The sequence below is a fragment of the Solea senegalensis genome, linkage group LG17, assembly GCF_019176455.1.
Source record: "Solea senegalensis isolate Sse05_10M linkage group LG17, IFAPA_SoseM_1, whole genome shotgun sequence".
NCBI classification, from domain to species: Eukaryota; Metazoa; Chordata; class Actinopteri; order Pleuronectiformes; family Soleidae; genus Solea; species Solea senegalensis.
In genome coordinates this window covers 20,957,238-20,971,626 of record NC_058037.1, presented here as the reverse complement: position 1 = coordinate 20,971,626, position 14,389 = coordinate 20,957,238, and the positions used below count along the sequence as shown (strand labels likewise).

Sequence of the window (14,389 nt, the reverse complement as noted above, 5' to 3'; positions counted from 1 at the left end):
TTTACAAATAATTAGTCCCATACAGGGAAAACTCAATTAATATTATCCATTTAAGATAGTGGTTCTTTAGAACATGTTCTTTCTTCTTGTAATGTGATTTATATAGCAACAGTGGTTTCATTATAGTGTTATTCCTATTTCTAACATGCATGTGTCCATGGGCCTCCTGCAGAGTATCAAGGATGAACAGAGGCGTGTGATGGAAGAGCTGTCGCTGCTGGTGGCTCACGCTAATTCTCAGTTGAAAGAGGAGAGAAGCAAAAGCTCCACTCTGCTGCAGGGGCTGGATGGAGTTCCTCTTAAAGCAGAGCTCTCCCTGCTGAAGGACAACCAGCAGCTTGTTCTTCAGCTCCAGCAGATGGAAAAAGAAGTCAAAGTATGTCTGTTCTTATTTGTGCTTATGACTGACTGACTCACTAGTTAGTGAACGTGTGAGTGACACCCACACTGTTTGGTTCACCAAATTCTCAGTTGAACATCAAATGTCATTATTTTTTCCCCTTACTACATTGTTCACATTTTGATGAAGTGTATTTTTCTCTCTTTCAGACTCTAAAGGAACAGAATGTGCAGCTGCAGGAGGCTCAGGTGGAAGCCAACAGCAGAGTGTCCAAACAGAAAGAGGCCACTCAGCTCCTGCAGACAGAGCTGCTGGACAGCCGTGCACACAACCACGAGAAGGAGACGACCATCCAAACACTCAGGAACAAATTACAACAACAAGAGGTTTGTCCATTTGATCCATTATTCAGGACTGAAGTGCTCTGTTATGGTTGAGCAGGGTTGGTGATATCATTTGACATTCATTAGATTTTGGTTCTTTGACTGTATTTTGTTGTCCTTTTCACATCAGAAAAAAACACCACCCAGTGCTGCAGAGCTGGAAAAACTGCAGACTAAAATGTTTCAAATGGAGGTAGAGTTGAGTTCAGCATCTGATAAACACCAACAAGAGTAAGGCTCCTTTTGTTTTGTTGCTGTAGTGTTTTCTGTCTCAGTTATTGACTGTAGCTATCAGGCCTGGGGGCCCGTTTCAGAAAGCAGGTTTAGTGAAAACTCGGAGTTAGTTAACCCTGACAACATACTCCGTGAACCTAACCTGCTCGCTGGCCTGAAGCACCTGTCTCATGTCCTCATTCATACAGTCCATGTGCATTCACCCGTCTCACACTGTGTCTCATGTCCTCATTCATAGAGTCCATGTGCATTCACCCGTCTGACACTGCGTCTCATGTCCTCATTCATACAGTCCATGTGCATTCACCCATCTTCCATCTTCATTCCGTCCATGCGTCTCATGCCTCATTCACCATTCATGTGACACTGCGTCTCATGACACTAGTCTCATGTCTCATTCATACAGTCCATGTGCATCTCACCCGTCTGACACCGTCTCATGTCCTCATTCATACAGTCCATGTGCATTCACCCGTCTCCTTTCGTCTCATGTCCTCATTCATACAGTCCATGTGCATTCACCGTCTGACCTTTCGTATGTCTCATTCATACAGCCCATGTGCATTCAGCGACATCTCATGTCCTCATGGTCCATGTGCATTCACCCGTCTGACACTCGTCTCATGTCCTCATTCATACAGTCCATGTGCATTCACCGTCTGACCTCGTCTCATGTCCTCATTCTACAGTCATGTGCATTCACCGTCTGACACTTTCGTCTCATGTCTCATTCATACAGTCCATGTGCATTCACCCGTTTGACCCGTCTCATGTCCTCATTCCTTACGTCCATGTGCATTCACCGTTTGACTTTTCGTCATGTCTCATTCATACAGTCCATGTGCATTCACCTGTCTGACACTGCGTCTCATGTCCTCATTCATACAGTCCATGTGCATTCACCCGTCTGACACTGCGTCTCATGTCCTCAAAACAATATTTTGCCAGTATTTTAGACACGCCCCCAAAATCTCACAAATCATGTTTCCAGGGGAGCTCATGTGTCATTAAGGGGGGTGAGAGGGCTGGCTCCCCCATAGTTCACACCAACACTGTGACTGTGTTACTGTAGGCTCATCATCACTGTAGACAGGTTGTGAATGTGTCATAGATCACATCATGCTGATGTGATCTATCACCGTTGCCATGGTGAATCATAGTATCAGAGCTCCGTTAATGATGGCTTTTTTCATTCCCAACGCACACGCTTAACTCAGAGTCAACTGAACTAATGCTGGTCAGCTGTTCTGAAACCCACAACTCAGAGTTGGTCAACCTAGAGTTAAGGTTTAACTCGGAGTTTGTCGAACCTGCCTTCTGAAACACCCTGGTGTGTGTTGTGTAGTTCTTTGCCTTGTTTGTGTTGATTATGGCGAGATAGTGTTTGACTAAAGCTTCTCTCTGCTCAGGATCCACAGAATGAACACAGTGTTGAAAGGAAAGGAAGACTCACTGAGAAAGCTGAAGGAGATCTTAAGATCACAACAGCAGGGGGAGGGGTCATGTAAGTTGTGTGTGTGTGTGTGTGTTCTTGTATTTATTACCTCTTTAGGACCTTTTCGGTCATAAACACTGACCTTTCCAGTACCAGTAGTCCGAGTACCAGTAGTCCTGGAGACCAAAACCTGGTCCTAATGAGGAATAACCTCACTTCTGAGGACTTTTTTGCACACACACCATTTAGCGATGGTGTGTGTTATAATACAAATATTAGTTATAGCTTTGTATTTGTATTGTATTTCTGTTTGAGTGCATATTGCATTTAATCCCAGAGCCTCATCTAATGTCACTGTTGGTCTTTTACTCCTTTAGTTAGTGGAAATAGAAGAGTTCCTCTCATCCATTAGTCATGTTGTTTTAAGTAAAAGTGGACGGTTGGTTCAGGTTAAGGTAACTATAATGATTTGTTGTGTTGTACTCAGTCCTGAAGGGTGAGGACCTTCACACTAAACTGACCAACCCTAGAGGTTTGGTGATCAGGAGCAGTTTTCTGCAGGACAAGGCCAAACTGGAGGAGGAAGTGAAACAGCTTAAGTTGAAGATAACGGAGTTGGAAAGGTAAGAAGTGCTCTATGAGTGAACGCTCTGTGCTATATTTATTTTAGTCTTGCATCCTACTTGACCTCTATCTTCATGTCTCCACAGCTTGGTTTCCACTCTGCATACAGAAATCGGCAAGTGGAAGAGCAGAGCCATCAAGCTGAAGGTGAAGAGTAAAGCCGAAGTGGACAGGCCTTCATCACCCTGCACTCCCACCAAGAGGTGCCTCCCAGTCACCTCAGAGTCCTCCACTTTCCTCGGCTCACCCAAGAAGTTTGTGGTCACTCCCAAGAAGATACTGGAGTCTTCCAGGAGAGCGATGGAATCTCCAAATGTCACTCTGCCCGACTCCCCTAAAAGCAGATTCTTTGACGTGTGTGGGAGCTTGGAGCTGCTGTCCACATCCTGTCCCAAACCGTTCTTTGATAACTCCAGCCTCGGCACCATTCCAGGTAGATCATCTTCAAAGTCCACTGTCACTAAGGTGTAGCTTGTCTGTCATGTTCCTTAACGAGCTTCGTAACACCGTAAAGACTCGAGATGTTTGTTTTACCAGAGGCTACCCAAGGTCCAGATCCTCCAGGTGTAGAGAAGGGTAACTGCTGCAATATCTTCACTGGACTCTACTAACACTAGCATGGGTGATGGGTTTCCACCAGTATTTTCACTGACAAAACCACTTCACTACCAAGGCTTTGCAAAGCAGCAGCATCATTGATACAGGAGAAAGTGCTTCTAAAATTCTAACTAAAATTCTAAAAGGTCCAGTTAGAGAAAATTTCAAGCAAAGGTCCGGAACGTCATGATGTCTAACTTGCGTGATGATTTAGTAGTGTGATATATACTGAAGTAGCCTAGTAGTTGTATCAATAACTGACTGTCAGATCAAATGTAGAAAGAACAATTCAGAAACATTGTCACTTTTATACAATAATACTCTTTATTTGTTTTTCATTTATTTTAGTGCTTATTTTCTGTGACCTCAGTTCAGACTGGAGTGGGTATGTTTGGACAAAAACTTATATATGAGACGGACTGGTTTTGTGCTTCCAGAGGGAAGCATGAACATGAGTGAGTCTGTCCATTCAGGGGTCAAAGCGTTCACTGTCCACTTTTCTCGTCTTAGAAAGTGCCATGTTTCGTCATTTTTCTCCGGCGCACTCGTCTCTCCGTCTGTCGCTCGCTTCTCACCTCCTCCATCTGTCCGTGTTCAGGGTGGCAATGTTCACGGAACACAGACGTTTGATTGGCTTTAATGGCATCACGTGGGATGGCTTAACTCGTCTAGAGAAGCTGCGCCGGTCAAAATTTCAAATACTTAAATCATTTATTGACTATAGGTCCAGGTCCATATAGGACGGCACCTGGGTCTGGACTCGGACCGTGGTCCGCCTGTTAGTGACCTCTGGTGTAGAAGATCTAATCAAAAACATGGAGGCTCATGATTGATGATACACACAGTCATGTTCACCTCTTCCATGACGTTTCTCTGAATTCAAACAGTTGAAAAGGTGCTGAGGATTGTGGGGCTTTTGGACGTGTTTCTGAGAGTAGCTGTGACCCTGCTGACAACAGAAATACACCAAGTATATATAATACAGTCAATCTGCACAATGAGCATTGTTTGTTCAGGGATATGACTTCTTCTCATTTTTCTGCACTGATTTGATGATAAAGAGCAAAGTGGTTTAATATGGAACACATCTTTCATATATGGAACAAATCCTTATTCTACTCAACAGTTGTCAACTCCAGTAATATCTGTTTGTCCATGCTTTTCACCCGGGGATGAATGTGGGTGTGTAAATAAATCACAGCAGTCATTTTCACACAAACATCAGTTTGACAGTTCATACTGTCTCACTGTCCTGATCTCTAAACACACAACAACATGGCTGCTGTGCAAAACAAAACTTAATCCCAGTCTAATCCAGACACTTTCTGTGGGGACCCACTTTTTAATGTTATTTGTGCCTCATGTAGAGACTGATTTAAAGCCACGACACCTACTAGAAAACCAATCCTTTCTAAGAGATGTTCTGTGCCACAGTTCCTCAGGAGGACTGAAACCTTTCTGTTGTGTTGCAGATGCAGATGTTGGTGCAGCCAAAAAGGAGGAGTGGTGGCCTCAGTCTCCAAAACAAGAAGACATGTGTCAGACACAGTGAACGTGTCTATGTTGAAATGGCTTTTATTTGTTTTATTCTTTTAGTAAACTTGTAATAAAGGGTTAATATTCTAAGAACAATCTCAGAATCTGTATTTCCACAACTGGCCTCAAACACACACAATGCTACACTTATTTAGACAGACCAAACAAAACTTAATCCCAGTCTAATCCAGCCATAATTCACATCTCTACCCTAATTTAAACCAGAGATGAGGTTCTACCTCATTAAATGACTGTAAAGGGGTTTAAACTGAAAAAAAATCCTGACACTCGGTGTTGAGCTCGTGCGTCGGGCTGCACCGTAATGGCAGGAATAGACACCCCGAAACATTTACTGGTCCTTGCGCTGTGCTGAGCAGCGGAAGAGGAGGAGTCACTGTTGCCCAGTCACTTCGACCACGTCCGGTTTATGACGTAGAAGCCAAAATTACGGTTTCCGTTATTCGCGGACACTAAAGACGCTTCTCGCACCGATCCCGATCCTTCTCCGACGTCATGACTTGAGCTCCACACGCGACGTGGATTCGGCCTCGCGTGGGCCCTGTGGGTGGAAACTAGCATTTGTTCGCTTCACGGACTGTGTGTGTGTGTGTGTCCTCATCAACAATGTGGCCCAGAGGAGACTGTGAAGACGGATACGACTCGAGTAGAACGGGTGAGTGTGATCGTGTGTGTCTCTCTCTCTCTTTAGGACAATAAAACCAGTAGTCCAAATCCTGGAACCGGTTCATTTTTAGATGTGGACTAAGATTGTGGTTAGGTTAAGGTCATTGTCCATCTGTACTGTGAAGCGCTGTCCGATCAACTTTGCTGCATTTGGTTGAATGTGATCAGAAAGTATATCTGTCTTTTGTCACGTCATCAATAATCACATATGAAGCCATGCATGCCCATGCCATCACACCGCCTCCACCGTGTTTTACAGAAGATGTGGTGTGTTTTGGATCATGAGCTGTTCCAGTTCTTCTTCCCATCATTCTGGTACATGATCTTAGTCTCATCTGTCCAAAGAATGCTGTTCCAGAACTGGGCTGGCTTCTTCAGGTGTTTTTTGGCAAAGTCAATTCTGGCCTTTCTATTTTTGAGGCTGATTAATGGTTTGCACCTTGTGGTGAATCCTTTGTATTTCCTCTCATGAAGTCTTCTCTGTATGGTCGACTTAGATACTGATACACCTACTTCCTGGAGAGTGTTCTTCACTAGAGTGGATGTTGTGAAGGGGTTTTTCTTCACCATGGAAAGGATTCTGCGATCATTTACCACTGTTGTCTTCCAATTTTGTTGTGAATACTCTCAAATTAAAGCTGAGAGTCTGCACTTTAAGCCCATATTGATTATATAATTGTATCCTGAATATGTTTTCATGAACAGATAAAATAACAAAACTTGTGTCACTGTCCAAATATTTCTGGGCCTAACCGTATGTGAATTAATCTGAATTTGAATTCATCTTTGAAAAGATGAATCACACCACCGTTTTGCCTTTCACACTCACTTTCATATAACACATTTTCTATCACTAATCTTTCATTCAGCCGTCAGGAGCAACATGGGCTTAAACCTCTTACCCAAGAACACATTGTAATGTATATTAGAGGAGCTGGGAATCGAACCCAAAACCTTCCATTTGAAAGACGACCCATTCTACCACTGAGCTACTGTCACCCCGGCAACGAGAGCTTTTCCAAACCAGACTCTGTCATTTCACACAGATCAGTAACCACACAGATTAAACATTTTATTCATTTAAAAAAATCAACTCTCAGCTCCTGTGACTGATGGTAACACCAACAGACATAAATGTTGTTGTCATAGTGACCTGATGAGTCCAGTATGTGGTGTAACTGTCCTGTGTTTGTGGTGGTCTTTAGGCTCTCCAGCATGGCTCCCTGGTCCTGACTCAGCGTGGCACAGTAACCACACGGGCCCCAGCAGCAGCTTCTGTGGTGGACGTCGTCACAGCACAGTGTCTGACAGTGGAGACACTGGCATTGGCACTTACTGTTCTGACAGTGTAGAAGGTAACTGGACAAGAAGACTTTATTCTAGTTCTTCTCCACAGACACTGATGAGTTCAGTCCCACATGAGGAGTGAGGTCACACACTGACAACTGCAGAGAGGAGAACACAGTTCAGGTTCTGTTCACTGCTCACTGTTCTGTTCACTGTTCAGTTCACTGTTCAGTTCACTGTTCAGTTCACTGTTCAGTTCACTGTTCAGTTCTCTGTTCAGTTCACTGTTCTGTTCACAGTTCACTGTTCAGTTCGCTGTTCATTGTTCATTGTTCTGTTCAGTTCACTGTTCTGTTCACTGTTCAGTTCACTGTTCTGTTCACTGTTCTGTTCACTGTTCATTGTTCTGTTCAATTCTTCTTCAGTGTTCCCTATTCTGTTCATTTTCAGCTCATTTCATTCTATTTCCCTGTTCAGTTCACTGTTCAGTTCAATTTCACTGTTCACTTTCATATTCACAGTTCATTCACTGTTCTGTTCACATTCTGTTCTGTTCACTGTTCTGTTCACTGTTCGTTCACTGTTCACTGTTCACTGTTCACTATTCAGTGGATTCCTATTCACTCTTTTACAGTTCACTTCAGATTCACCGTTCAGTTCACTGTTCTTTCACATTCAGTTCACTATTCAATTCACTGTTCAGTTCACTGTTCACCACTGTTCACAGTTCGTTCTGTTCAGTTCTGTTCACTGTTCTGTTCACTTTTCAGTTCACTGTTCACAGTTCAGTTCTGTTCACTGTTCAGTTCACTGTTCACTGTTCAGTTCGCTCATTCACTGTCTGTTCTGTTCACCGTTCAGTTCACTGCTGTTCATTGTTCAGTGTTCGTTCAGTGTTCAGTTTCACTGTTCAGTTCGCTGTTCATTGTTCAGTTCACTGTTCAGTTCACTGTTCAGTTCACTGTTCAGTTCAGTTCTCTGTTCAGTTCACTGTTCAGTTCACCGTTCAATCCACTGTTCATTCAGTTCACTGTTCAGCTGATCTTCCTGACCAACTGATCACGTTATATATTGCAAGTGATCAGATCCAATCTGTGTGTGTCCATACTGACATTGTCTAATCTGGTCTTCCTCATGAAATTGGCAACAGTAAAGTGGCGAAAGGCAACATGTGCTTCTTTTACCGATATATTTACCGATATCTTCTCCAAATAATGTCAAAGTTGGCACTGCACTTACCTGTGCCCATAGCAAGACAGGTGTCTCATCGGTTCGAGAGATATGCGAATAACACAAATTCAAACGTTCCTGCAATAGATTGTCTTCCACTGTGTTGATCTTTTAACGTGCCTCCAATTAACTGCCATCTCCCCGAATCTGCGCGATCGTTGTTGGAGTCGTGCTGTGAGGGATGCAGAAGACAAATTCTATCTGAGCGACCGAGACGTTCAGATTGAAACAGATCAGTAAAAATTCAAACAGAATTGCAGATCTCTGATCTCATGTGTTTTTTATCAGACTGCCAAAAAAATCAAGCTAGATACAATCTGGATATGCTTAAAAATCCAATTAAGTCTAAACAAGGACTCAGTCACAGTCTGGTTCCAGTGATGATGGCTCCGTGGGTCCACACACGGCAAAGTCAACATGTCTCATAACCAATGATCACTTTTTGAAGGCTGTTGATGATGATGATGATGATGATGACGTTTTGATGACGATGTTCCTGCAGATGACTCCAGTTCCAGTACCACACCTCTGTCTTTCCAGGCACTGACTCAGCACCACTTCAGCCTGGACGATGACGTCGTCCCCTCGTCTTCCTCACCCAGCACCAGTATCAGAACAGCTTCCTCACCCAGCAGCACAGCTCAGTGGAGCAGGTCTTCCCTACATCTTACACCACCTTCGTCTCACCTGTGTGCACCAGGCTGTCTGAATATGAGGGACCATCAGCCCATCCGCAGGTGCTCCTCTCTCACCAAGTTGTCCTCTGGGACTGAGAGCAGCTCTGCAAAGACATCAGGCTGTCAGTATAATCCAGATTCACAAGGCTCTCTGGACAGAGGTCTGTTACATGGCTACAAAAAGGAGCCTCTTGGCTCTAACGTGGACCTGTATTTACCTCTGTGCTCCTCACTGCACTGCCACAGCCTGCTGCAGCGCTCACCAGGTGCTGCCCCCTGCTGTCGCTACAACCCCAGCACTAGATCCAGCAGTTTGTCCCTCTCCTCAGCTCTGTCCTCCCCAGTGAGACACAGCAGTCTGGATATGAGCTTCAGCGCATCAGCTGAGGATAAACGGGGTCAGAGTGGGGGGCAAGTGTACGGCTTAAGCTTATCAAAACAAGCAGACTCACCTGTGGCCCCTCCCACTGACAGAAGCTCGCCCATCCAACCTGCTCTGCGCACACAGATGTGGCTGACGGAGCAGATGGAGTACAGACCCAGAGCAGAGAGAGCCAGAGGAACACAGGGCTGTAGTGGAGACGGGCTTTCGTCATGGCAACCAGGACTACAGCAGGAACCAGGGCTTAACCAGGTAACAGTACACAGACATACATTAACAATAAGTATGGAGGAAAGAATAAGAAAGATCAAATCCAAATGAATTATATTATAATGAACAGGTTTCTTTGTTTCCTGTTTAATGATATCAAATACAAACATTTTATATCTGCACTGCAGTGAAATTATATGCAGTGTAGTAAACAGACAAAAAGCAAGAAGCAACATTTATTACGTCAACATTGAGTTTCTGAGATCAAAGTCCAATAATTGGTTGATTAATAAATAATAATCTGCCAATGCCAGTTATTAAAACCTGACAAATGGTGAAAAAAAAGTGGTGAAGATGGTGATGATAGTGTTGATGATGATGATGATGGTAGTAATAGTGGTGGTGATGATGGTAGTAGTGGTGATGATGATGGTAGTGGTGATGATGATGGTAGGCAGTAGTGATGATGGTGGTGGTGGGTGATCACTGATGGTGGTGGTGGTGGTGATGGTAGTAATAGTGGTGGTGATGATGGTAGTTGTAATAATAGTGGTGGTGATGAGATGATGATGATGATGGTAGTAGTAATAGTGGTGGTGATGATGAGTGAGTGGCGATGATGATGGTAGCAGTGGTGGGTAGTGATGGTGGTGGTGATGATGGTGGTAGTAGTAATAATAGTGGTGGTGAAGATGATGGTGACATGGTAGTAGTAATAGTGGTGGTGAAGTAGCGGTGATGATGACAGAGTAGTAGTGATGATGATGGTAGTAGTAATGATGATGGTGGTGGTGGTGAAGATGATGGTGGTGGTGGCGATAGTAATAGTGGTGTAGATGATGGTAGTGTAATAATAGTGGTGGTGATGATGATGATGTAGTAATAGTAATGGTGATGATGATGATGTAGTAATAGTGGTGGTGATGATAGTTATGATGATAGTGGTGGGTGATGATGATGATGGGTGGTAGTAGTAATAATAGTGGTTGGTGATGATGATGATGATGATGATGGTAGTAGTAATAGTGGTGGTGATGATGGCAGTAGTAATAATAGTGGTGGTGATGATGATGGTGTAGTAATAGTGGTGGGTGATGATGATGATGGTTATGATGATGATGATGGTGGTGGTGGTGATATAGTAATAGTGGTGGTGGGTGATGATGATGATGGTAGTAGTAATAGTGGTGGTGATGGTGATGATGATGATGGTGATGGTAGTAGTAATAGTGGTGGTGAAGATGGTAGTAGTGATAGTAGTGGTGATGATGATGGTGGTGATGGTAGTAATAGTGGCATGATGATGATGATGGTAGTAGTAATAGTGGTGATGATGGCAGTAGTAATATTAGTGGTGGTGATGATGATGATGATGTAGTAATAGTGGTGGTGATGATGATGATGGTTATGATGATGATGATGGTGGTGGTGGATGGTACAGTAATAGTGGCTTGTGATGATGATGTTTTATGATGATGATGATGGTGGTGATGGTAGTAATAGTGTGGTTATGATGACAGTGGTGATGATGATGATGATGATGGTGATGGTAGTAGTAATAGTGGTGGTGAAGATGAAGTAGTGATAGTGGTGAGGGTGATGATGATAATAGGTGGATGGATGTAGTAATAGTGGTGGTGATGATGATGATGATGGTAGTAGTGGTGGTGACATGGTAGTAGTGGTGATGATGAGTAGTAGTGGTGATGATGATGGTAGTAGTAGTGATGATGATGGTAGTAGTAGTGATGATGGTGGTGGAAGAAGATGGTGGTGGTGTGATGGTAGTAATAGTGGTGGTGATGATGGTAGTAGTAATAATAGTGGTGTGATGATGATGATGTAGTAATAGTGGTGGTGTAATAGTGATGATGGTGGTAGTAATAGTGGTGGTATGATGATGATGGTAGAAAATGGGTGGTGAAGACATTTGGCAGCGGTGATGATGATGGTGCAGTAGTAGTGATGATGATGGTAGTAGTAGTGATATGATGGTAGTGTATGATGATGGTGGTGGTGGTGAAGATGATGGTGGTGGTGGTGATGGTAGTAATAGTGGTGATGATGGTAGTATAATAATAGTGGTGATGATGATGATAGTAATAGTGGTGGTGATGATGATGATGGTTATGATAGTGTGGTGGATGATGATGATATAGTAGTAATAATAGATGATGGTGGTGAGATGATGATGATGATGGTAGTAGTAATAATAGTAATAATGGTGGTGGTGATGATGATGATGGTTATGATGATGATGATGGTGGTGGTGATGATGATGATGTAGTAGTAATAGTGGTGGTGGTGATGGTGATGATGATGATGGTGATGTAGTAATATTAGTGGCGGGTAAGATGGTAGTAGTGATAGTAGTGGTGATGATGATGGTGATGGATGGTAGTAATAGTGGTGGTGATGATGATGTGATGATGATGTAGTAGTAATAGTGGTGGTGATGATGGTAGTAGTAATAATAGTGGTGGTGATGATGATGATGGATAATAGTGGTGGTGATGATGATGATGGTTATGATGATGATGATGGTGGTGGTGGTGGTGATGGTAGTAATAGTGGTTGTGATGATGATGTTGGTTATGATGATGATGATGGTGGTGATGGTAGTAATAGTGGTGGTTATGATGACAGTGGTGATGATGATGATGATGGTGATGGTAGTAGTAATAGTGGTGGTGAAGATGGTGGTATTAGTAGTGGTGATGATGATGGTAGGATGAGTAATAGTGGTGGTGATGATGATGATAGTATGATGATAATATAGTAGTAATAGTGATGATGGTAGTAGTAATAATAGTGGTGGTGATGATGGTGATGATGATGATGATGTAGTAATAGTGGTGGTGTATGATGATGATGGTTATGATGATGATGATGGTGGTGGTGGTGATGGTAGTAATAGTGGTGGTGATGATGATGATGATGGTGGTAGTAATAGTGGTGGTTATGATGACAGTGGTGATGATGATGGTGATGGTAGTAGTAATAGTGGTGGTGATGATGGTAGTAATAATAGTGGTGGTGATGATGATGATGGTAGTAATAGTGATGATGATGATGGTGGTGGTGGTGATGGTAGTAATAGTGGTGGCATGTGATGATGATGTAGTGGTGATTGATGATGATGATAGTGATGATGATGATGATGATAGTGGTGATGATGATGGTATGATAGTAGTAGTAATAGTGGTGGTGAATGATGTTGGTTGATGATGATGGTAGTAGTGGTGGTGGTAATGATGATGATGATGGTGGTAGTAGTGGTGATGATGATAGTGGTGGTGATGATGATGATGATAATAATGATAGTGTTGATGATGATGATGGTAGTAATAGTGCGTGCTGATGATAGTGGGATAGTGGTGGTGATGATGGTAGTAGTAGTGATGATGGTGATGGTGGTGAAGATGATGTTGGTTATGATGATGGTGGTGGTGGTGATAGGTATGAGTGCGCTGATGATGATGGTAGTAATAGTAATAAGATCATGTGGTGAATGGCAGTAATAGTTGGATGATGACGCGTGTGATGGTAGTAGTAGTGGTGATGATGATGGTCAAGAAGTAGTGATGGTGGTGATGGTGATGATGATGGTGGTAGTAGTAGTAGTGGTGGTGATGATGATGATGGTGGTGATGAAGATGGTTGTGGTTATGGAGATGATGACATGTGTCACTCAGTGTTAGTCAGAACCTGAATGAGTCTCAGTTATGTGTGAGTGAACAGAGGATCAGAGCTTTGCCAAATCTCAGTGAGAATAAGAGACAGAGACAGTGATGTCATCACGGTATATGTCACATGAATATGTTTGTGTTAGCAGATGCTGATGACAAGTGGTCTTCCTGTTAACTCTCTGGTGAAGGTTAAAGAGGGGCTTCTGAGACAGAGAGAACTGGAGATTAACAGGTACTGCAACACACACAACCTATTTCAGCTTCTAAGAAGAAAACTGTTATCGTAGACTTTATCAAAAAGGACAAAAAGGCTCTTGTGTAAATAAAGAAACTTAATTGAAGGAAATGAAAAAGATGATAAAGACAAATCTCAAATTAGCACCTACTGACTGCTTTGTCTATAGTTTCTGTATTATTGACACAGAGCAGGACATGTGTTTTGTTAGTAATGAACACAAATGAGTGAGTTCGAGCACCTGAATGCATCATCATTACAAAGAGTTAAGGATCAGTGCTTCAGTGTCAGCCAACGACTAACATGGAGAAAAGGCAGCAGAAATGATTTTGTCTGTGGCTTCACAAACTAATATTAAAACAAACAACTGACTTCTTATGTCTTCATATGTGTAGTCAGTAAAAAATAAACAAAAGCACTCATCATGAATTGATCGCAGTGAATTTCCATTCCAATCTGTTTTATCCTTTCTGTGAAAAATGGTTAATATTTCACATGAGTGACTTGAAAATAGACCATGTGTTGTATTTTGAAATGCCACAAGGGGGAGCTGCATCTGTCTAGTCATTTTGTTTTTGTATGTACGGCACTTTTTATTCGTTCTATTTTAGTTACATACACTTATACACTTAGAGTCACAACAGCTCATCATATATATATATATATACAAAAAAATATATGAAGATGCTACTTGATAAATAAAATAAAAAACAACTTATTAAAAGATCTGTTATTATTATTATTATTATTATTATTATTGAATAGTTTATTTAAAAGGGGACAGTGCAATTTCATAGACCACATGATTACACATGGTTAAAAAAGCCAGAATTAGCCAGAAGGCTA

At 42.5% G+C, this 14,389-nt stretch overlaps 2 protein-coding genes across 6 annotated transcripts in view; both read left to right on the top strand.

Moving 5' to 3' along the window:
• cenpe (centromere protein E) overlaps positions 1–5,237 on the top strand; it is a 31,652-nt gene extending 26,415 nt beyond the window's left edge. For 3 of the 4 annotated variants that reach the window (XM_044049560.1, XM_044049558.1, XM_044049557.1), the window contains 8 exons: positions 173–376; positions 550–726; positions 854–954; positions 2,367–2,461; positions 2,880–3,015; positions 3,103–3,449; positions 3,554–3,592; positions 5,086–5,237. In XM_044049560.1, coding sequence (XP_043905495.1) covers positions 173–376; positions 550–726; positions 854–954; positions 2,367–2,461; positions 2,880–3,015; positions 3,103–3,449; positions 3,554–3,592; positions 5,086–5,165 — 1,179 coding nt within the window. In that variant the 3' untranslated portion in view covers positions 5,166–5,237. The remainder of the gene's footprint in view (positions 1–172; positions 377–549; positions 727–853; positions 955–2,366; positions 2,462–2,879; positions 3,016–3,102; positions 3,450–3,553; positions 3,593–5,085) is intronic. The other variant, XM_044049559.1, reaches the window with a different exon arrangement.
• LOC122784361 (centrosomal protein of 85 kDa-like) lies at positions 2,474–13,855 on the top strand. 2 transcript variants are annotated; one of them, XM_044049606.1, is made up of 5 exons: positions 2,474–2,485; positions 5,746–5,822; positions 7,039–7,188; positions 8,853–9,661; positions 13,455–13,855. In XM_044049606.1, the coding sequence occupies exons 2-5, from the start codon at positions 5,774–5,776 to the stop codon at positions 13,593–13,595; spliced, it is 1,149 nt and encodes a 382-aa protein (XP_043905541.1). In that variant the 5' UTR covers positions 2,474–2,485; positions 5,746–5,773; the 3' UTR covers positions 13,596–13,855. The 2 variants fall into 2 exon arrangements, with proteins under 2 accessions (XP_043905541.1, XP_043905540.1); XM_044049605.1 differs by lacking the exon at positions 2,474–2,485 and having other exon boundaries at positions 5,567–5,822.
• The last annotated feature ends 534 nt before the right edge of the window (positions 13,856–14,389 follow it).